General features: G+C 39.4%; 2 protein-coding genes across 3 annotated transcripts in view; one reads left to right on the top strand and one right to left on the bottom strand.

Annotated features, from left to right (window-relative positions):
* The window catches only part of LOC120533398 (gastrula zinc finger protein XlCGF26.1-like), a 126,837-nt gene that overhangs the window by 42,079 nt on the left and 59,831 nt on the right, over positions 1 to 24,927 (top strand). The gene's annotated exons all lie outside the window — the stretch shown is intronic.
* LOC120533437 (zinc finger protein 239-like) overlaps positions 3,743 to 24,927 on the bottom strand; it is a 29,724-nt gene continuing 8,539 nt past the window's right edge. For both annotated transcript variants that reach the window (XM_039760334.1, XM_039760333.1), the window contains exon 3: positions 3,743 to 5,611. In XM_039760334.1, the coding sequence (XP_039616268.1) occupies positions 4,851 to 5,611 (761 nt within the window). In that variant the 3' untranslated portion in view covers positions 3,743 to 4,850. The remainder of the gene's footprint in view (positions 5,612 to 24,927) is intronic.

Genomic DNA, 24,927 nt, shown 5'->3' with positions numbered 1-24,927 from the left:
TAGAGGTTTAAACTGTCAGTTTCAACTGTAAGGAATGTAATCAGGAAATGGAAGGCCACAGGCACAGTTGCTGTTAAACTCAGCAGGTTTGGCAGGCCAAGAAAAATCCAGGAGTGGCATATGACAGGATTGTGAGAATGGTTACAGACAACCCACAGATCACCTCCAAAGACCTGCAAGAACATCTCGCTGCAGATGGTGTATCAGTACATCGTTCTACAATTCAGCGCAATTTGCAAAAAGAACATCTGTATGACAGGGTGATGAGAAAGAAGCCCTTTCTGCACTCACGCCACAAACAGAGTCGCTTGTTGTATGCAAATGCTCATTTAGACAAGCCAGATTCATTCTGGAACAAAGTGCTTTGGACTGATGAGACAAAAATGGAGTTATTTGGTCATAACAAAAAGCACTTTGCATGGCGGAAGAAGAACACCGCATTCCAAGAAAAACACCGGCTACCTACTGTCAAATTTGGTGGAGGTTCCATCATACTTTGGGGCTGTGTGGCTAGTTCAGGGACTGGGGCCCTTGGTAAAGTCGAGGGTCGGATGAATTCAAACCAATATCAACACATTCTTCAGGATAATGTTCAAGCATCAGTCACAAAGTTGAAGTTACGCAGGGGTTGGATATTCCAACAAGACAACGACCCAAAACACAATTCGAAATCTACAAAGGCATTCATGCAGAAGGAGAAGTACAATGTCCTGGAATGGCAGTCACAGTCCCCTGACATGAATATCATTGAAAATCTATGGGATGATTTGAAGCAGGATGTCCATGCTCAGCAGCCATCAAATTGAACTGAACTGGAGAGATTTTGTATGGCAGAATGGGGTCAAAAATACCTCCATCCAGAATCCAGATATATATATATAAAATATATATAAATACTTGGGATAGTACAAATATCTAAATAACTTACACCTATACATTTTTCTTCCTTCTCAACAATAGTGTTGCTAAATATAATTAATGCAGAACTGTTTCTTGTCAATTGTTATTGAAAATTGATTTTTTTTCCCCTCACTGTATGTTCTAAACTGGAGGTTTTCAAATTTCCTTTTTATCCCTTACAATTCACCAGTATGCTTTTTGCAGGTTCTGTGCTAGAAATGCCATCCTATGACCAGTTTCTGCTTTAGTGCTGCCGTGAGTTTTGTGATCACATTTTTCCCACAGCTGCATCAGTCATGGAGCTATTCCACCAAACTAGCAGGTAGGAGGTGGTCTTCTGCGGTGTCAGCACTGCTCATTACAGTATGCACTATATACAGCACAGCACCTTGACATACATTGAGTATTGATTTTGTCCCTTAGGATTCAAAGGTTGCCCTGTGGTGGGATGGCGAGCTGCCCGGGGTAGTTGCGCCCTGTGTGTGGGGCTCCAGCAGACCCCCCGTTACCCTGTAGTTAGGATATAGCAGTTTGGATATTGGATGGATGGATGGATCCAATGGTTGCCCTGCACAGGGGGACAGAGGCAGAATTTTTAATGATTCACAGGAAACTGCCTTTGTTAACGTGGTCACTGCTGACAACGCCATAAGACTTGGTGAAATTCAGGACGGATTTCTTGCTGACAACACAGTATTTGGCAACATGGCAGGTGTCAGCATGGTAACTTTTGCCAGGTGGAGGAGGTTGGGATTGTGCACTGATTACAACACATTGCTGCACCCACCATACGACAAATCACCTGACTCCGAGTGCAGCCATGCAACGGGTGACACCTCAGCATCACACTTTACAATTGCCAGAGTACTACAAAAGCACGTATACACACTGTCCCATTTGAGAGGAACGGTGTACGTGTGAAGGAACTCAGATACCAATTTGTCCAGATAAGCGGTCTAGTCAAAATAACGCTGCTGTGTTTTGTCTTTTAGTGGTTGTAGCTTTGAAGGTAAAACACTACGAATAAAGCAGTCCAGGGTACAAACCCAGTCCAAGCACAACTACCCTGCCATTGAACAAGATCCTGATACGCAAAAGTCACTCCAGAGTGACTGTGTCTCTAGTTGACCAAATGTCCGCAGCTCTGACATCTTCCTTACAAGTTCTGTACTAAACTTTGAATTCCAATACAGCAAAACAGTCATACCATATAGAGCTATTGTAAACCATTTGACTAGGGTACCTTGTGTATGTCTTCTTGGAGGGTCATGGAGGATGTTTTGGCCCTATTCTTTACTCATGGCTGTGTTCTTAGGCCAACTGGTGAGTTAGCCCACGGCCTTGGCTGACAATAATGTTCTCAGGATGCTTTAGTGTTGGCCTGACACAGGACTGATGGGAGCGCCGCTCACCTTTTATTTGTTCCAGATGCCCAAAACAATCAGAAAGGGGATTCATCAGAGAAAATGACTTGACCCCAGCAGTCCTCAGCAGTCCAATCCCAGAATATCAGTCTGTCCCTGATGTTTTTCTTGGAGAGAAGTGACTTCTTGACACCCACCAGGCCATCCTCCAAAAGTCTTCACCTCACTAACACCCACCTTCTGCCATTCCTGAGCAAGCTCTGCACTGGTGGCGCCCCCCGATCCCAAACAATGAATAAAGAATGGCACCAAAACATCCTCTTAGAGCAACTTCTCCCAACCATCCAAGAACAGTTTGGTGACCAACAATGAACAATCCAGCATGATGGAGCACCGGGGCATATGGCAAAAGTGAGAACTAAATGGCTCAGGAAACAAACCATCACAATTTTGGGTCCATGGCCAGGAAACTCCCAATTTAAAACTTGTTGTCAATCCTCAGGAGGCGAGTAGACAAACAAAATCCCACCAATTCTGACAAACTCCAAGCACTGATTATGCAAGAATGGGTGGCTGCCATCAGTCAGGATTTGGCCCAGAAGTTGATTTTGGCAGACAGCGTGCCAGGGCAAATATTGACTCTGTGCAAACACTTAATGTCATTGTCAATAAAAGCCTTTGAAACTTAAGAAATGCTTGTAATTCTACTTCTGTATACCACAGACACTGAAGCAGCACACTTTGTGAGAATTGATACTTGTGTCATTCTCAGAACTTTGGGCCACGACTGTAAATGTAAATAAGTTCTGGTTGTTCTCATGCCATCTTTATGAATGATGCTTTTAAGTAAAAATGAAAACCAACATGAGCCTGTTTCTGATAAGGGATGAACGTTTGTTTTGCTCTTCAGTGTTTAAATTTTGTTTGAAAATGCCCAGGTTGGTTTTCCATTTAGTATACTTGCTTTATTAGAATTTATTGTAATACTAGTCAATGATAATATCCAAGTAGCGATTGTATATCTTTATTGTTTTTGTGGATTACTCTGCGGAAAACACCTTGTTTTGCATTTAACTGTACAATACGTTATTACTAAAGTTACTATTTGTTCCAAAGGAGAAACTAATATTTATATTCTTGAGCATCTGTAAAGTTTTAAAGTAAACAATAACCCCCACCAAACACACATAACAGTGTCTGGCTTGGATGATGACAGATGCTGCCATTCGAGAACAGGCCTGTAGGTGGCAGTGTAGCTGGTCAGACCTGCCCAGTTTTACCCCATGTTCATATTTAAATACATTGAAACCTGAATCGCAGATCCAGCTTGTGGTGTGCAGGAATAGATCGTGCTGGCAGACATTTGTCCCCCTCATTGAAATTCTCAGCGTTTCAAGGTCAGAATGATTCATCATTAGAATATTAGTAACAGAGTGAAACATTTCTGTTTCTGACAAAAATATAATGCAGAGAGGCTGGCTGTTTAATTGCTATTTAATTTATTGTGGCACAGATAAACAGTTTAACGATAGCAACTCTTTGTAGATGTTGTCCGATGTTCTGCGGAGTCGTTGCTGCTCCAGGTTCAAGTGGAGAATTCTTCATGCGTTGTAGTGCATTCCTCCTCTCTACTGTGTGATCTTTAGTTGATTGGGTTTGCTGATGCTGCTTTTTTGTGTCATCGGCAAATTAATAAAACACGTTACTGTTTCTGGCACAAGAGTTTAGACGCTGGTGTTGCCTTCTTGAAGTGATGGCTGTTTCTCAGCCCTTTCAGCCCAATGGCCCACAGCTTGGCTTGGCAGGAAGACTGTCAATTTTTGATCCAGAGAGAAAGAGGTTGCCAGTTTTCTGCTCCACGAACAGAGAACGGCTCATTACTTTCAGACAGCAGGTTTCAGAGGTTTTTGGCGAGTTCCACCTCCCTAAGAGTATCTCCAGGGAATTCAGTGAGAGTGTCCAGAGAATATCTTGAATGGGATGAGTGTAACTAGTTTGACGTGAATGCATAACTTCACCTAATTGTATTAATGTTACTTTCAGTTAGTAAATCCGTGTGTCCTCATAGGCAATCTCTGTCCATCAGTGTCAAAATTCATTGATTTAGAGCTTTGTTCCTACTTGAGTTTATTTTGCACCTTCTGACTCAAGAATCCTGCAGACGGACATTTGGAAAAGGAGTCAGCTCAACATTAAATTTACACCTTTGTTACCAGAGGAAGTCCAGGTAGATCCTGGTACAAGCTGGAGTTCAGTCGCTTAGCTTGGAATGGAAGTGGGAGGAGGTGAAGCTGGATGCCTGCATGTCTGTTAAATCTTCTCCCTTAACAAGCATTGTAGAACGGGCAATGCCCACTTTGTCCTAAGAGCAGAGGCAGAGGGTTGGTACCATTTTAAGCAAGGAGACAAGTGCCGAGAATGAATTAATTTCTTGGATTTTGTTTTTTTAACTGTAAAAGTAGGTTTACCTTGATAAGACTGGGTATGGATCTCAGCCAATTAAGCCCACCACCTAAAGGTAATTATCAAGAATTGAGTAGTTAAAAGGGATAAATTTGTTCCTTCTTCACCTGACAATGTTCTCCTTCAAGGCTTTGCTCTCATGTGAAGTGTAGAGTGTCTCTTCAGACTGCCGATAGAAGGATATTGTTTACCACATTCATTACAGCAAAATGGCCTCTCTCCTGTGTGAATCCTTTGGTGAACCTGAAGGTAGTTCCTTTGTGAAAACTGTTTGCCACATTCAGAGCAAGAATACGGCTTCTCTCCGGTGTGAATTCTTTGGTGACTCTGAAGATAGCTTCTTTGTGAAAACTGTTTGCCACATTCAGAACAGCAATAGGACTTCTCTCCTGTGTGAATTCTCTGGTGGCTCTGAAGGTAGCTCCTTTGTGAAAACTCTTTGCCACATTCAGAACAGCAATATGGTCTCTCTCCTGTGTGAATTCTTTGGTGGAGCTGAAGAGTCCTTCTTTGTGAAAACCGTTTGTCACATTTATTACAGTCGTACGGCTTCTCTCCTATATGAATGCTTTTGTGGCTCTGAAGTCCACTCTTGCGATAGAATTGTTTACCACATTCAGAACAACAAAATGGTTTCTCCCCTGTGTGAATTCTTTTGTGGCTCTTAAGGTTGCTTCCTCTTGAAAACTGTTTGCCACATTCATTACAGCAATATGCCTTCTCCGCCATTTCATTCCGTTTGTGGATCGGAAGGTAGTTTCTATGTAAAAACTGCTTGCCACATTCAGAACAGCAGTATGGCTTCTCTCCTGCGTGAATGCTCTGAAGTGTACTCCTTTTATGGATTTGTTTACCACATTCAGAAGAACAGCCATACTCGATTCCTGTATAAAGTTTAAAAAGAAAACATGAAGTTTATTTCTTAATTGGCTGCTCTGATATTAAGTCACAACATTAAATAAATGCTGGCTGAAATTATGTATGAACAAACTTTGCATACGTAATTGTAATATATAAAAGGAAAAATAAGAAGTTGAGTGGCTTTCCCATATGCAAGTTTTCCAAATATTCCTACAGAAGTGCAACCAGTGTAGAAAAGATGTTGGAACAGCAAAAGTAGATTACATGTGTAATTGACAAGATTAATGGTCGTATTTTAAATACACTACAGAATGTTATTTTTTCATCATACTCTTTAAAATATTATTCAAAATTATGTTGTTCTTTTTGTTGTTGTTGCTTAATGGAAGTAAAAACTGCTAATCTTGAGTGATCATGATATTGAAGACAGTTTAATTTATCAACACAGAGCACCAGGCCAAGCGTGTGAAATGCACATTTAATAATCAGAATGTATTGTGAAAGCTCCCCATAACGACACCAGAGTCACTCAACTCCAAAACATGAATAAAAATACAATTTAATTTTTTTTATAGCCCAAAAATCACACAAGTGCTGCCACAATGGCCTTTAACAGACCCTGCCTCTTGACAGCCCCCAGCCTTGACTCTCTAAGTCAAAAAACACTCTTGTAGGGAACAAAAAGGAAGAAACCTCAGGAAAGGCAGTTCAAAGAAAGACCCCCTTTCCAGGTAGTGTAGTGGGTGTCAAAAAGAAGGGGGGTCAATACAATACAATACACAGAAGAAAACCTCAATACAGTATAAAAATAAAAATATTACAAGTACGGAGCAGAATTTAACAGTAGATAATATCACATAATATGATTTGGATTTGTTATTTAAATGAGCAAAGCAAAACAGAGGAATGGACAAAGTGGCATGTCAATGCACCAATTTACAGGTAGTCTGGGAGAAAACACAGGAAATGAGAGATCTGGATGAGTAGATATTTGTGATTGCCTTGGATGGGGAGTGGCAGAACGAGGCAGGACTGGTCAGCTTTGTGGCACACCAGTGACATTTACACACCCCAATATATAGTTAATGGATAGGAGCTGGCAGGATATATGTATGCTAACCAAATAGAAATTTGTTTTGTATTACTGTGTAGTTAATCTGTCATGTACATTCATGTATGTAAATTATTTCTGGTTCTGTCCTAGCATTAAAGCCAAAAACTTCACGCGTTACAAGCCTGTATTAAATGAAGATCCCTACAGGAAAATAAATGAAGTTGAACTGAAAGACAAAAAGAACACGGTATAGTAGCCAAACTGTTAACACAAGGCTCTGTAGTGCACTCATTCTGTGGGTTTGTATTAATCAAAGACAGACGTCTGCCACCTTCCTATCAGTCACAAGAGGGGTATCCTCTTACTAAAAATGACATGAAAGGACTCTTTGTTCAGCCTGTCCATTTACCTTACTGTCTACCACATTCATTACAGCTAGGGCTGTCATGGCAGGCAGCAACAATCTCCAAGAGCTACTTGCAGTGCACCGCGGAGGAGTTGAATGTCGTCTCTTCAGAGTCTACACCATGATGCAGTAGACGCTCTTCTGGAGCTTCTGCACAGAGGCTTTTACTGCTGTCTGGGTCATCTAACCGAACCAGTTCAGCCCCAAGTGGTGATCCTGTCTGAAGTCTTCCTAAAGTCTACACAGTCACTGAAGCACTGAATCCAAACACTTTAAACGGTTGTTGGGTACACACGGCCAAATAATGGTGAAACTTCTCCTTTTCAATGCTAAATCTCATTGAGGCAACTTTCTAATCCACTACAGCAGGGGTCTCCAACTCCAGTCCTGGAGAGCTACTGTGGCTGCAAGTTTTCATTCTAACGCTTTTCTTAATTAGTGACCATCTGCTAATTAGCCATTTCCCTTTATTTTAGTTGATTTTTCTTGAGACTCTGACCGCTGAATTGGTTCTTTTTTCCTTAAACGGCACCTAAACATAAATTTTCTGAGAAGTGAGCCAACAGATGAGCAACCAAGTTGGGACCTCAAACTCCCACCAACTTCACTTCATTCAGTTTCTTAATTTGAAGCCAATTCTCGTTGGTAATTGAAATTGTTATTTAATTCCATGGTGCTCATTCAGCCATGGCAGACATTTCCAAAACTGTTGATGTTCTTTTTTAAGAGCACTGGCTGTCAAAATGTTTTGTGGACCCAAGCAGGTCAACATTACTGAGGCCTTCACCTTTCTTTATTTTCAGGTATGGTGTGATGGATGCAGGTTGTTGTTTGGTTAATTTTGTGTCTTAATTTTGTTTGGTTGCTAATTAAGGAAAAAAAGAAGTAATTAAGGGGCCTGAGTCTTAAGTTGCACATCAATTAAAATTAAGGCAAAGAGTTAATTAGCAGCAAAATCTGGTCATTAATTAAGAAAAGGGTTAGAATGAAAACCTGCAGCCACCGGTGCCCTCCAGGACTGGAATTGGAGACCCCTGCACTAGAAGAAACTTAAAACTATAAGGCACCCAGGCAAGGTCTTGTGAGTATCCACATTCCCATCTAAGAGAGAGATCACCCTTGATTTAGAAATGTATTTCTAGAAATGATGCTTTGTGTACAGGCAAGTCACAGGATACCTTGAATTTTCAGCCTTGTCCATGAGCTCTAACTCCTAGCAGACACCAGAGGAGTAACATCTCATTTGTCTGAATCAGTTTCTTCACAAAAGTCTAATATACCTTAATCTTACCCACTCTTGCAGGACTGGTCTACGGGGGCCATCTGACATTTGCCAATGATCTATACTCCAAGATCTGGTGTTCAAGAAAGTACCAATATTACTCTTCTTTAATTGAATTAGAACTATAGTGAATTGTTCTGTGTCTAGGCGACTCCTCTTAGACCAGGGGTCCTTAATCCCAGTCCTGGAGGGCCACAGTGGCTGCAGGTTTTTGTTCTAACCCAGTTGCTTAATTAGAAACTATTAATTAGTTAAACTTTTAATTAATTAGAAACTATTCTTGCCAATAATTTAATTTCATGGCTTGTTAGTGCTTTAACTCTGCTATGTTAGTTCATTCTCATATCCTGGATTTTCTAAGGACTTCATCCAAATGATCTGAAGGCTAAAATGGAGGAGTAATTCTCAGTCCTTCACTTTTTTTCTCTTCACTTTCCTTCCACGTATTTCATTAAACCCAATAGTGCATGACAAATACACATGGAGGTGTAAACGGAGAAATGCTGGTCTCTTTTGTCATTTGACTCTTATTGTTAATAAGGAGCCATTAAAAACCAAGCATACAGCTGTTTTAGACTAAAATAAGCAATAAGCGCTCAAAATCTTAACGCGCAAGACGACTAAAATGAAACAGAAGGTGTTAGTTGAGCAATAAGTGCTTCTTATTAAGCAACTGGGTTGGAACAGAAACCTGCAGTCACTGCAGCCCTCCAGGACCGTGACTGAGGACCCCAGTCTTAGACTAACCCAATTATCAGCACAAGTCTCCATAGAACAACATCAAAAGATCACTGCGGCACACAACCCATGCCATCACTAACTGGGTTTTAAATTTAAATGAAACACACAAAGCATTTATCTCATTTCAAAAGGCAAAAACTGTAAAATCTGCAGTAGTTTACAAGAGCTAGGACCTTATTAGCCTTCTCGCCGTGTTCGTAATAATGATCTTATCATTAGAGATGAACGGTTCCATTTCTTTAGTTGTCAAGAGGTTAAAGTCTGATTGCCAAACCTGTCTTTTCCTATAAAGTACCTCATTTGGCGACCTGGCATATTTTTCATCTATTTGGGTAGTTTTGCTAATTAACTCAGACGTCATCTTGGTTCCAATTTATTTTTGTGAGATACGTATGAAATAATCTGTCCTCTTAAAAATGTCTTCAGAGTTTCCCCGAGGATGCATTGGTCACTACAGGATAATTAATTTACTTCGATATGAATTATGTCGTTCTTGTCACCTATATATATGTATGTATGCATGTATATATGGAAGAGAAGGTCTGTGATACAGATTGCATATCTGCAGCTGAGATCCACAAAGGGAGAAAATGAATCACGTATCAGAGAGTAGTTTTTATTCCTGAGCCTTCAACCCCTGCCAGGGGCCTTCATCAGAGAATAATCCTTAGACTTACAAGAATCAAAGGCAATATATAGCTGGAGTTGCATCGTGCCTGATACAGCTATGGAGGAAGAAGAGTTTTTCATAGCTGTGTGCTTCACAGATTGCCAAAGTTTCCCATCATCTAATACATTGGAGGGCTTCTTGCCTGAAGGTTGTACGAATGGAAGAGAAGGTCTGTGATACGGTTTGCATATTTGCAGCTGATGATCCACAAAGGGAGAAAAATGAATCACATATCATAAAGTAGTTTTTATTCCTGAATAGTTTACAAGAACTTGAGCAGGATCAAATCATCCACGAGAGGACAGAATAAAATAGCTTTGTTATTTTCTTATATTTTCAAAATAAAAACAATTAGACAAAGGTAGTTTAATACAAGAGATCAGAAAAAGGGATAAGGTGTTGTCTAATCACAATGAATTTTAGCTTCAGATTCCCAAACTTAATGATACTGTGCCATTTCCCTTGACATTAAAAAGCACAATTTAAATCACAATCAAAATATTGGTCAAAAATATCATAATCCGATATCTTCACAAAATCCTACAGTTCCAAACGGGAGCACAAATTTTCAGACATCAAATCGCAAGATGAAGCTAAACAGGGCAGCCACGGTTATTTGATTGCCGCTTACGTGTCTGTTAACTTCACCTTTTGTAGCAAAATGAGGATTACTTACGTGAGAGATCAGCTCCTATCTATTAGGATCAGACTTCATTCATCCTTAACTGATGAAGGATGTTTACATACAGATTTACTACTCATGAACCCTCAGACTGCAAACTCAGACTCCCAGCAAGGTAACTCGCACCTGAAGCGGAGGAGAGTAAAACACGCAAGTTCTCTCAGGAGTTCACATAAAATATGAATACACACTATTGATTATAACAGAGCCCTCTTCCTCTAGGACCGAGTCTCCGAAAGTGACAGTCGGGTCCATTGCATAAGCTGCCACATTTAAACACAATACAGACAAGTACTTAGACAAGCTGGGGATAAATGAAGAACCAGAAGGGAAATCCAAAAGATGAGATTGAAAAACCATAAGCACATTCAAATGGAGACATTTTTAATGCTATATGAGCTAAAATGGCAAGAATTTGTTCCGAGGGTTGTGACTAGAATAAAATACACAATGGAGAAATTTCGACAAGTCGCAATTTACAATTTCAGATTAGCCGTTGGCCTTTGGGAAGCATACAGGAGTTAAACCTACGGTACAGAACAATCACTCACACAAGTCTCTCTGAAACATGCAGTCCTCGGTCAAAGATGACTGATGTCAGGAAAACCATGCAAACATACAATATGTTTAAAGTACCTTCAGGTAATACTTTTGCAGAAGGCAATTTTTTTTAAATGGGATAAAATTTGTGTATTTCGAAAAACAATCTACCACCACTTACAAGGTGGCAGCTCGGTAATAAAAATCGATTGAAATTGATTCCATAGGGTAAGGAGGAACTAGAATAACCCTATAGGGAAAGTTTCTGACGATTTTGCTGCATTACATTTTACATTTTAAAGAAAAGATAATGTTAGACTTACTGTAAAGCTGACCTCAAATAAAAATTTAGTTGAGCCTCAATGAGCTTAGCATTGTGAACTTAGCTGCTTCACTAAAATTAGTATATCTAAAGTTCATATAATAATCGTTCAACTAAACCAGTCCCACTCCTACAAGTTTCTCTAAAGAAGTTTCTGCTCTACTTAACAACATCCTTGACATAGTAAATTAATTGTTAGTTTCTGACATTTTCCCCAGATTGTTTCAGAACTGCTGTAATTAAACCTATGCTCAAGTAAAATAACCTTGATTGCTCTGCCTTGGACAATTACAGGCAAATCTCCAATTTGCCTTTTCTTAGTAAAATTCTAGACATTTTTCAGCAGTTAATTGATTATTTGTATAAAAAGTTTATTCTTGATAAGTATCAGTCAGGTTTTATATTAAATCAAAGTACTGAAATAGATTTATTGAAATTAATAAATGATTTGTGAATTAATGCAAATGCAAATAAAATATCTGCACTTGTTCTGTTAAACTCAAGCGCAGCATTTGATACTATATATAGGTCATGATATTCTTATAAACTGTCTTAGCCAGTGGGTAGGGCTTTCGGGTGTTGACTTGGGCTGCCTTAAACCATATATAACTGGGAGGAAATGCTTTGTCAGTTATGGCAATTGTGCTTCAAAAACAGAGGATATCCTATATGGTGTAACGCAGGGATCCATTCTGGAACCATTATTATTTTCACTGTACATGTTTCCGTTAGGCCAGATAGTTTCAAAATACAGGTGGAATCCCCTTATAATGAAACTCACAAGACCATAAAAAATATTTCGTTATAACAGAGGTTTCATTATAACAAATACGGCAAAAATATGTATAGTATTGTGACCAGAGAGCTACTGGTGATTCGCCATGTTTAATGGCATTGGTGCAAGGACAGCTCCGTAGCTGCTATGCTGCGTCTGGTAAACAGTAAACCAAGGGGCTAAGCAATTGGTTGCTCTCTGCAGGATCAGGGTTATCGCGTACCGTGCCTGTCACACAATGTTTAACATTTAACACTGGGCTTTGATCTGCTTTTCCTCACACTCTTCTGATGTATCTTCTCCAGACCACACCTACCACAACGGTGATTCCACTGAAGATGGAAGCTAAAGCAGGACGATTCCCCGTGCCACAGCTCTTAACAGCTCCAATTCTGAATGAAATCTTGAGACTGTACTGGTCTTCTCTATACAGTAAAAAAGTACCTGGATTTTCCTTGAAAACCTTGACTCATCTTCCTGTCTCTCGTGCAACTCTGTCACCCATGTGTGACAATACCTGTATAAAAAAACAACGCTTCTTAAATTCCGAAAAATACTTTATTTGAAAATGAGACGTTAGATGTAACCTTTCTTAGGTTACAGAAATACCGGTATGAAAATACAGAATGAAAATGAGATGTAAGATACTGTTAGACGTGATTTTTTTAATAGAAATACAGGTATGAACACAGAATGAAAACGAGATGTTATATGTAAATTTTTAAAACTGAAATACAGGTATGAACACAGAATGAAAATGAGACATTAGATGTAATGCTTCTTAAAAATATAAAATGCTGGTTTGTATACAGAATAAAAACGAGACATCAGATGTAATTTTTTAAAATAGAAATACAGGTATGAATCCAGAAAGAAAACGAGACGTTAGATGTAATTTTCTAAAACAGAAATACAGACAGAGTGAAAAATGAGTCATTAGATGAAGATTAAGGCGCGATTCCAAAATGCTTGCCACGTCATTTTTCTTCATTCTGGAATCAACTTTTTCCAGGATTTTTAATTTTTCTTTGAGCGTAAACTGAAGTCATTTCTCACTTTTTTTTGTTCAGCTCAAAGTAAAATCTTTGAAAAGTGCTATGGAACTCACACAGTACCGTATCCACACACAACACAACTATCCACACGGACGCTTGGTGGTGCACTGACACAGAATTTGGGTATACGTGTATGATGTGGCGCCCACACTCTCGCCAAGACTGCCCGAGAACGTAAAGTTCACAGCAGACCGTCTCTCTCTTTGAGACAGCCTGCTGCAGGGTTTCCGAGACTTGCCGTGGAAAGTGTAGTAGCAGCACTGAGGTTTTTTTGTATCGCATTATCATCTTTGGTGGCCATTTTGGGTCAAAAAAACATTTGTCATACTGACATTCACATTTCATTAAAATGAGATTCGTTTAACATGATGTTCTATGAACGTGTGTCCAGGCCCTCAAAAAAACGAAATTCACTATAACGGGATTTAAACTGTATAATGTTATTTACCATAGCTATGCTGATGACGCATAGCTCTATTTATCCATTGCGCCTGATGGCACAGAAGCTCTAGAACTTTTAAACCACTGCCTTACTAGTATAACAGAATGTATGAATATTAATTTCTTTGAATTAAACAACAAAAAACAGAATTGTTAGTTATTGGCAGCAATAACAAAGTGAGAATCTTAGAAAGAAACTTAACCATCTGGCCCTGTGAATCAAACCTGTGGTTAAGAATTTAGGTGTTATTATTGACTCTGACCTTATGTAATAAGTTTATATGTTTAATATGTCACTGTGCTCAGTACAAAAAATATTTTATAAATCTGCTTCTTCTCACATATGCAGCTAACACAAGGCCAGATTTAGCACACAGGGACTCATCATTTAGAACTGTTAGGCAAGCATTAGGAGACAAGAAAGGGACAACTACGAAAACGGGCATTGTACTATTTCTGTGTGACAGAATCAGCATGACATTGGATCTTCTTTTCCTTGTTTGGAATGGCATGATTTACCTAAATTGGGGCCTGCACATGGAGAAAGCCTGGCACATCTTTGAAGCCGACGGATGGATGCGAGATACTGTCATCCGATCCTGAAAATCCTTCCAGCGCAGCGACAAAGATGGCAGACTGTATACATCGAACTCCCACTTCGGTAATAGTCTTGCCACATTCTGTCATGCCGCGTAAATCGTCATTAAAGAAAGCCAAGTTATTTCTCCTATGTGATTTCTTACCACTGTATCACTAAGGGAGGAGGTATCGCCTTTTAATATTATATCGATATGGTTTCGGGTTACTTAAAACGCCGTAATTACTAAGTTTAGCCGAGAGGAAAACACCTTAATTACAAATTGCAAATTAATAATATTACCAAGACTGCTTTCTTCCATCTAATGAACATTGCAAGTGTGTGATCTCTTATAACATTATGCTGAAAAATTAATACATGCATTTGTATTTAGCTGACTAGACTACTGCAATGTTCTCCTATCAGGAAGACCTAAAAAGAACGTAAATCAGCTTGTCCAAAACACAGCAGCAAGAAGTTTAACCAAAAGGAAAAATATGAGCTTGTATCCCCCAATACTGGCCACCAGTGTCCTGTAGAATCGATTTTAAAATACCTCTACTTGTATAGAAGGCTCTAAACAATCTTGCCCCTACCTACAGAATGTCTGTTTCCTTATGTACCAAACTGCAGTCTTAGATCTGCAAATTCTAGTTTGCTCTAGATCTAAGCATAAAAGAACTGGTGAGGAAGTTTTCTGTTCTTATGCACCTACAATTTGGAATAATTTACCAATCGACACACACAAGACTAAATCTGAGGAACATTTCAGATAACTTCTAAACACCCTTTTTTTAACCACACTTTTAATTAGTTATAATATAGTGATCGGATTATAATTTTAGCTCTTTGATCTATACTAATAAAAGGCAAAGCCCTCACTCACTCACTCACTCACTCACTACTAATTCTCCAACATCCCGTGTAGGTAGAAGGCTGAAATTTGGCAGGCTCATTCCTTACAGCTTACTTACAAAAGTTGGGCAGGTTTCATTTCGAAATTCTACGCCTAATGGTCATAACTGGAAGGTATTTTTCTCCATTAACTGTAATGGAGTTGAGCTGGAAGGGCGGAGTTTCGTGTGACATCATCACGCCTCCCACGTAATCACGTGAACTGATTGTCAACGCAGTGCGTAGAAAACCAGGAAGACCTGCAAATTGCGCTTAAGAAAACATGCATTATATAATTGAGAACGCAGCGAAAAACAATAAGAAGAGAGCGAGTGACATATACTACCATATTCATGAGTGTTGCTGCCTCGGAAAGAAAGAAAGGTGTAAACCTAAACTTTAAATTAAGTTCATAGACAGGCTACCGCTGGCGTTTCACATGCCCACAGGTAATGCGGGATACAAGTTTAATGAGAGGACGCATGATATAAACGAGAGTTTTGATCACTTTATAACTAAGTTAAAATTGTAGGTGAAGGGGTGTGCTTATGCAAATTCCGAGAGACTGTGTTTGTGGGGGATTGACAGTTAAGGCGGGTGGGGGAGTCACGTCATCATCTCCCCTCCCATTTACCTCAAGTTAATACACACGCTGTCTCTAGGGTTTCTCCACACTGAATCCTCCAGGCACTACTTACAAAAGGTTACATTGACAATCGTGTTACATTATTTTTAAAATCTTTCCTTTTCTTAGCACAAGCACAGCTGAGAAGCTTCGATGCATGTGCTCCTTAATGCGTTAAAAAATAATGCATTTAATCACACTTTGCATTACAAGCAAAGGGGAGCTTTTGTCAATGCATGATTTCCTGGTACACGATTACATTGATCAGCGCATCCCGATTCATTTTACCCTTGCACCACCTTAGTTTGAGAAGAAGTCTGAAAAAATATGAGGTTAACACAGAAAAACATCACCAATTCAAGCTTTATGAATAATCGATTAAGCCATCAATAATTGTTTTGGTAAAGCCATCCTCCTTCCATTTTATAATTTTTCCGCCACTAGCCATGATTAAATGAGCGGTAAAAAAGTAAGAGCGAAGCGAGGGTGACTTATTTAGGCAGGCATATATATGATAGCAACACTCATGACAATGTCAATCATGTTACGTTATTATTAAAATGTTTCCTTTTCTTTTTCATTACTTCTTTAACACACTACTTCTCCGCTCGGGCGGGTATTTTGCTATATATATAATATATGAATGACCTCCAAAGAGCGCTGAGACTTTTGATATCATGAACGTGTGTACAAAAGGGGTCTCCTGCCCAGCAAAAGTCGAGCAGCCAGCGTGCATAGCTGTGCCGGCCTTTGAGACGCTGACTGCGCTTCTGCCTTAAGTCAAAGTGAGCACTTTTAATTTTTTTCATCCGCCCCCTGAGCTATAGCCCAGACAAGTGCAAACACGGGACCTCTTTTCTACACCACGGCAAAATAATATTAAGGCGATTCACAGTTTCTTTTGCACGTATACGATTATGAGGTCCTCACTCGGATTATGAAAACACGCACGAGTGGAGGACTGACAGTGCCATCACAGCCGATTAATGGCGGGGCGTCTCACCAGTCTACACAAGCGATCATAACGTCAGCGAACACATCTCTCTATACTATATAAAAGGAAAGGCAACTTTCCTTTCTTTACACCTTTTTTCCTTTTATCCCAAACCAAAGCCTTTCTCTCTTAACAGTGCAGAGGACACAAAACTAATTTTCTTTAAATGCCGGTAAGGCACATTACCAGAGGCAGAAATTTGAACGTTCACATAGAAAATGTAATTTCTATACCACAGCCGTCGTGTAGCGCCTTTCAAAAGTGATCTACTACCGAGAGATGATCCATATACATTTTATCTGCTGTTAGTTACTTACCTGTTTTGTTACACAGTCTTTAAAATGTAGTTTACCTGAAACCACTCCAGTAGTCCTCAATGTACCTGTACTTCTTAAAACGTTAATGTTTTACTGTTTAATAACTTATAGACTATATTTTATTATTTTTCCCTTGCACTCAGTGACCAAAGCTATACACACACACATATAGACACATACAAACATACACACAAGTATATGTATGTATATATATGTATGTATATATATATATATATATATATATATATATATATATATATATATATATATATAGATATATATAGATATATATAGAAAGAGAGAGAGAGAGAGAGAGAGAGAGAGAGAGAGAGAGATGAGAACAACACACATATCAATGACAAAACAATTACATTAACAATCAAGTTACGTTGTTTTTCAAATTTTTCCTTTTCTTTTTCGTACCTTCTTTAACACACTACTTCTCCGCTGCGAAGCGCGGGTATTCTGCTAGTGCATTAATAAGACCCAAAATGAATCCATTGCTTTTGTATGTTTTTTGTCTCCTATTCTGCAGTGACCTCGGGTACTGGAATAAACAAGGAGGACTTGGAAACCTTATCATCGACAGTGCTAACTGTATCAACTGTGCCCAGTGCACTGTGGGCGACCAGCTGGCAGAGGACATTCTGACTTTTATGATGCAGAAGCTGATTACCATCAGGCCTAACTATTTGATTCTGACTATGGCCCTCCAGAGGTTTATTTTTCTTCTTTGGCCCATCGTTTTTTTGGTTTTCCTCTCCCCTCGTGTCAGCTGGATAAACAATCACATTCAGGAATCAAGAACTTCATCCCTAATAAACAGAAACCAAAATGGACTGCTTTATTTGCTTTTGTATTTTTTCATTACCTTTAATAACATCAAACTGTTTCTACTCAATGGGTTGCCATGTACATATACATTGGTAAAAGATAGATATACCAGTAACGGCATACTGCACGATAATGTGTAGTGAATACACTTGACTTGAGCATTCCTAGTTTTCATACTCTCTCTCTTTTTATCATTCGTTTGCTCAGAGGTTGATGTACAGTACTTGCTGCTTCCTGAGCAGCTCTTCTTTTCTCCACCCTAGCAGTCCACTGCTTCTCTTCTTTCGTTGGCATCTTTTCGCATTAAAACTGATTAAGTTAGTTTTGTGTTGCAATTACTTAGTACGTTTTCTTTAATTTTTCACTTAAGTCTTCAATCTGCCTTAAAAATGATTAGTGAAGGTGGTAGGGAATGAGGACGGCACCCATGCGAATGCGCTGCACGGCCGCCCTGCTGCGCGCTGCAGAGAGTTGATTCTACAACAAAATAAAAAATAAAAAGAGTAATAAAAACCATCAACCCAAAAGCGGATAGCAGATGTCATGTAGTATATGTATACCAAATTTCAAGTCAATAGGTGAAACGGTTTGCGAGCTACAGGTGACTTAAAATCCTGGACAGACAAATGAACAACCACGGTAGCGGATTATATAAAAAGATATTGTACATATTTATTTTTTATAAACTAGGGGGCTTTTCCCCCTGCTCGCTTTGCTCACTAAGCCCTGTGCCTGCGCTACGCACTAACCTCTTAGGGGTTAAGCTGCTTGTGTATGAGGATGCGGGTGTACAATTTAAACAGATTGTTATTTTCATGGGAATTGTTACATATGCATAATAGAAATAACTTCTATATTACAGCGAGTAATTAACCATATTAAAAAATAGTAAAATGTTATAATTTGAAAGTAAATTATATTTCATGTTGGGTTAGAATTATACGTAATATGATTACGTTCTGTTTGGCTTTGAAACTAACACGCAAATACTTTTTAAATTTCACTTTTACTGTAAAATTTCACTGAAAACAATTTTTGAATAAAATTTAAGTGATTAATTATCGCATTGAATTGTGATTCTGTGTTTGGACTTTCATCGTGAAAACGCCATGAATAACTGCCCGTATTTGAATTTCGTTTCTTTCTCTCTATTAAATAAAATGATTTTTTCGAATTCTAATGTTATCCGCGGGAGATGTACTACATTACCTTTCTTGGATACATCCTTTTTTTAACAGTAATTCGGCCGGTAGAAGACCGGATGGTGTTAATGCTCGTAGATATTCATGTGGATATTGTAAGTTGATGCTTCCATCTTCCGCACCATCACCACCATCTGTTTCAGCATAGTCTACTGGCTCTCATTTAATTAATTTGCTGTATGACCGATCATCATTTTTCTTGCTAATTCGTTTGCCTTTATTGTTTCTCGGTGCTAGGATTACCCATGTATTTATTTCTTCTGTTGATAACCCTTCAGGATGAAATTCTTCAATAAGATTTGGACATAATATGTCTTCTGTCTTGAGAATTTAAAGTGAGGAAAACATTAAAATTTTTAAGAGCTGAGAGAGCAGAAACTGTGTCCGACAAAAGCATTCACACGAATGAGAAACGATTGATCCGTGTGTGTGGTTGAATATGGTGGAGAGGAGGGCAGGACTTTTAAAATTCCTCATGGCCAAAGTCTCGTCTCGCTGGACTTTTTAAAAATCTTTTAAAAAAAGTCTTGTCTCTTAAAAAAAAGTCTCATCTCTTTCTTAGATTTTTTTTATATAATAGAGAGATATTAATTAGATCGGGTTGTTCTATTGTCAACCTTAATGTATAAATATTTAAAATAGAAAAGCCTTCTCTGATAAAAGTGAAGGTTTGTTTTCCTCTTTAGTGGTAAAATTTTGCATAACAATACCTAATTGATTTTGTACTTAGTATGCTAGCATTTATTAGGAATGATCATAGTATTAATTAATGATGGATATCCAAGTAAGTGTGGTATATCTTAGTTTTTGTTGATTAATCTGTGGAAAACACTTTGAGTTGCATGTAAATGTATGATAAGGTGCTATATAAATAAATAAATAATTATCATTATCACTAGACTTTACAGGTCTTAACATAGTCTCTTGTTTCATTTTACACAATCTTCCATTTGAAGTACCTCTTAAGAGTGAACAAGGTTTGAGCAATACCCGAATGACCAAACTTTAGGGAAGCATGCCACTACTCAAATTTTTCATCACTGTTCAGGTTGAACAGGACTTTTCTTATTATGAACCTGTAGAAGACCTGTAGAATCTCCTCAAGTTGGTCAGGTGGTCTGATGATGGTTAACTCAAAAAACTTTCTATGTGATAGAACACTTCCAGGTTCTTGAAAAAAATTAATCTGGGTTATGGATGTGTGATAAAAGGTATCAGCTTTACCATTTTTATTCTTACTGTGAAAAGAGTTGGTAAAATTAAAACAACTGAAGAACAAAGCCAAACTAGACCCATTAGTATTTAAAGGTTTAGCAGCGAGTAGAAGTGTCAGATTCTCGTGCTCTGTAGATATTAGGAGAGGATATTTTGAACCCTCTATCCAGTGTCTCCATTCTTGTAACACTAATTTAGAAGGTCAACACCTAAATATTGCCCACATCATATTTTTGCTCAGCAGAGCTATTATGAAAGCAAAAAAGTGTGGGTCAGCCCAATGTCCAAAAATCCAATATAGCTCCCACACCAATACTGGAAGCATCCACCTCTACAATGAACTGTGAAGATGGCTCCGGATGCCAAAGTAGAGAAGCATTAGTAAATGGGTCTATCAAATGTTCAAAAGCTAATTGAGCTTCTGTTGTCCATAAGATTTTTTTTGTCAAATGAAAGATAGAGCCATTCAAGCAACCTCAGCATTTACCATTAAAAATTATGCAAGCCCAAGTTAGAGAAATCCAAATTAAAATATCACTAAACGGAAAGAAAAAAAGATGCCTGCTCTACGAAAAGGGGATCTGAAGCAAAAAAATCAAAGTGAAGAGCTGAGGTAGCAATGGATCTTTAATTTTCCCTCAGGTGACTGCAGTTCTATTCGGCACACTTGGGGACTGTTGTCCAATACACAGAGTAGCAACTGAAGCTGCGCAGGAGACAGAAAATGCGTATAACCCAGGTCTATAGGTTGTATGGAGTTTCACATGTATTATCAATCTCTTCTCATATTTTGTGCTCTTTAACTTATTTTTGCCAGTTTTCTGAAAAGCACACAAAGCAATGCTTTCACACATAAATCAACAAAAAAGGTCTTTTGCCACATGCCGTGGCCTCTGTCGGCGCCTGTTCTGCATCTCTGGCAGCAGCAGACATGCGGGCGCAGCTCAATGACCAGCAGTCAATGTGTGATACAATCTGGTTCGTACCTCTTGTCATCGTAAGAGGAGGTCCACCCAGGTGAAAGTTGGCCTAGGGGCATTAGCTACAAGGACACATTCAGCACCACTATAAGCTTATGCTGGTCCTTCACTTTCGTGTTCGATCTCCAGATCACTTGCATCAAAATCCGACAACTCAAGAGTCCGACTCGGCTATAAAATATGTAAAACGTCACCCACAGAGTATCTTGTTTTGCACATTCGCTTTGGTATTTCACCAGATGTCGATGCAATTTGAGGGGTTGTTTGCTCTTTGCTTCTAACGCACGAAATCTCAGTCAGATTAACAAAGATAACTTTAAAGATAGTCAAACTAAAACATAATGGAGAGTTTTGTCACAGTTTACAGTGGATTGCCGTCCTCTACCCCTGAATTTTGACATCTGTCCTGAAAGAGTTAATGTACACCATATAACACGGGCTGGTGCCTTGACTCACACACCACACATTGTGAGATATAGCCTATTAATCTCTTGGCCGCTTCTGTACACTTTGTGTATGCAGACTGTAATGAGTCCATTATGAATCCAAGGTACATCTCAAAGTGCAATTTCAAGTTTTTAGACTTCCCACTGTCCATTCAAATGTGATATTTTTACTTCCTATGTGTAATACTTTACTTACATTAAATCTGCCTCACATCTGCCCAAGCCTGTATGTTGTCCAAGTCCTTCTGCCACTATTTAGCCATTTGTACATTATTAGGCCTTTCATCAATTTGGTATCATCTGCAAACTTAACCAGCTTCTTGATTATATCCTCGTCAGGTCGCTTATGTATATTAAACACTAGCCCTAGAACTGATGACCTGAGGGACACCACTTTTAACATTACCCAATTCTTAAAAAAAAAACTCCCCTGACAACTACCCTTTGCTTACTATGTCGGAGTCAATTTTGTACCCCCCTACAGACTGTGGGTGGAGTGGTGGCTCTGAGGCTAGGGATCTGCACTGGCAATTGGAAGTTTGCCAGGTCGAATCCTGTAAATGCCAAAAGGGACTCTACTCCGTTGGGCCCTTGAGCAAGGCCCTTAACCTGCAATTGCTCCATCCTGGGTATGACGTTAATCTGCATCCAGCCCTCCAACCTGCAGGAAAAAACATGGGGGTTGGTGGCAGAATTGGGACTCCAGCTATCATAAAAAAAACCTTACACTGTTCCACTCCATCTGAACTAGTGTGGTGCTGAGGTGTCACATGTTGCATGGCTGCACTCGGGTCCTACTCTGGGATCCTGAGTTGGTTTGTCATGTGGTGGGTGCGGCAATGCACTGTATCAGAGCGTGCTCCTAACCTCTACAGACTGTGCCCGGAATTCCCACTTCTTTCATTTTTATCAGTACCCTTTCGTGTGGCACCTTTTTAAAAGCATTCTCAAGATCAGCTTAAATAATATAATTCGCTCCTCTGTGATTGTGTGCTTTTGTTGATTCTCCAAAGCATTTCAGCATATTAGAGAAACATAACTTTTCTGAACACAAGCGATTTGATAAGACTCCTGTTCTATATGTGTTGCTTGATCGTTTCCTTAATAATTGTTTCCACTAATTTACCGGTCATGCTTATTTCACAAGCAATGCTTGTATGGATTGTGTGTTGGGCAAGGTCGTGGTGTCCATTGGCTGTGGGGCATCTGTTGGTGAAGAAAGATTCACAGATCCTGACTTTGTTGATGATGCTGCAATCTTTGCGGAGTCAATGGAGGCTCTGATCGGGGCTCTCGAGATACTGAGTGAGGAGTCGGAGTGTCTGGGCTTGTGAGTGTCCTGGATAAAAACCAAGATACAGGCCTTTAATGACCTCTTAGGCTGGCTAAGGAGAGAGCATTGACTTTGTTGAGAGGTTTACTTACCTCAGCAGTGACATTCATGTCTCTGGCGACTCTTCCTAAGAAGTCAGTAGACGGATTGGGAGAGCATGGGGGGTCATGAGGTCACTGGAAAGGGGTGTGTGATGCTCCTGATATCTATGCAAAAGGACGAAAGTCCAAGACTTTAGAGTCCTGGGGCTTCCTGTCTTGCTATACGGTTGCAAGACATGGACTCTATCAAGTGACCTGAGACGAAGACTGGACTCCTTTGGTACGGTGTCTCTCTGGAGAATCCTTGGGTACTGTTGGTTTGACTTTGTGCTGAATGAGCGGTTGCTCACGGAGTCCTGAATGAGGCACATTACCTGCATTGTGAGGGAGCGTCAGTTATGGTACTACAGCCATGTGGTGCGTTTCCCTGAGGGTGATATGGCTCATAAGATCCTCATTGTTGGGGACCCGAGTGGCTTGTCCAGGCCAAGGGGTTGGTCACATAACACCTGTCTGCGGCAGATAGAGGGTCATTTCTGGAGGGTGGGACTGGACCACGTGTCTGCCTGGGGGGATGCCAAACAGGATCCCAAGCTGTTTCATCGATTAGTGGGTGCAGCAATGCACTGTATCAGTGCATGCTCCTCGACTTGACTTATTTCACTGGTATGCATTTGCACTCATTAACTTCTTTAACTGTTAAACATAGAACAAAACTGTGTCGTGTAGTTAACCAGGCTTCCAAAAATAATTGGATCACCTCAAACTCCCCTTTCTGAACTGCACAATCGTGCACTGTTGAGGAAGGCAACCATGATTGTAAAGGATGTCTCTCACCTTCTTTATGCGTTCTTTAGATTGCTGCCATTAGGCAGGAGGTATAAAACCCCATTGGCGCGGAAGAATGCATACAAGAAATCTTTTGTACCCTCAGCAGTATCTGTTCTGAATTAGATGAAGTAGAATGTATTTTTATGGTCTGTTTGTCTAATGAGCGTGTCAAAAGGGAAATTTCTGTGACCCCTTTGGGGCACAGACAATAAAGTCTTATCTATCTATCTATCTATCTAAGCAATTGAGGATAAATATTATCTGGTCCTGGTAATGTTACATTTGTGGCCAATTTAATCCAAGCATCCTCCTACAATGTCTAAGTACCCCTTAGTAGTCCCTGTTGCTTTTGGAAGCATACCAACGTATCCACATACATAAACATAAATAAAATAAAAGTTCAATGTCTATTTCACTATCTGCATATCCTAGCTCACTTTACCATTCCTAATACTCTTCACCTCCTCACTGGCCTTTCTTTTACTGCTAAAACACTGAAAAAAATCCCTTTGAGTCATTGCCGCTTCTGCAATAATTCTACCTAACTGTCTTTTAACCTTCGTAAAATTTCTAACTGCTGCTTTTATATGGAAACTAGTTAGGGGTGAATTTTGCACAGATATTACAAATTGTTTCTTCACATAAAGCACCACAGACACATGGAATAAATTACTAATAACGTGGTAGACAGTAGGGATTTAGGGACCTTCAAAAGAATTACATGGATAGGACTGATGAGTTTTGTTGGGCTGAATGGCCTGATCTCATCTAGATTGTTCTAATGTTCTATCCCAACCCTCCAGTAATGTTTCCTTCAAATAATTCCATCAATTCCCTTCAGACGAACCTTCTAATGATCACTGCCAAATTTTTGTCCTGTGATTTTCTTCCTTCCTCTGTTAGTTTAAGACAATTATTTGGGCCACCCATTTACTTTTCTTACATATTAAAAGTACAGTGGAACCTCAGTTTGCAAGCATAATTCGTTCTGGAAACATGCTCGCAGTTCAAAGCACTCGTATATCAAAGTGAATTTCCCCATAAGAAATAATGGAAACTCAGATGATTCGTTCCACAACCCA

The sequence above is a fragment of the Polypterus senegalus genome, chromosome 8 (assembly GCF_016835505.1).
Source record: "Polypterus senegalus isolate Bchr_013 chromosome 8, ASM1683550v1, whole genome shotgun sequence".
In the NCBI taxonomy this organism is placed as follows: Eukaryota; Metazoa; Chordata; class Cladistia; order Polypteriformes; family Polypteridae; genus Polypterus; species Polypterus senegalus.
The sequence above is the reverse complement of the archived record's forward strand: the minus strand, read 5'-3'. Positions and strand labels throughout refer to the sequence as shown.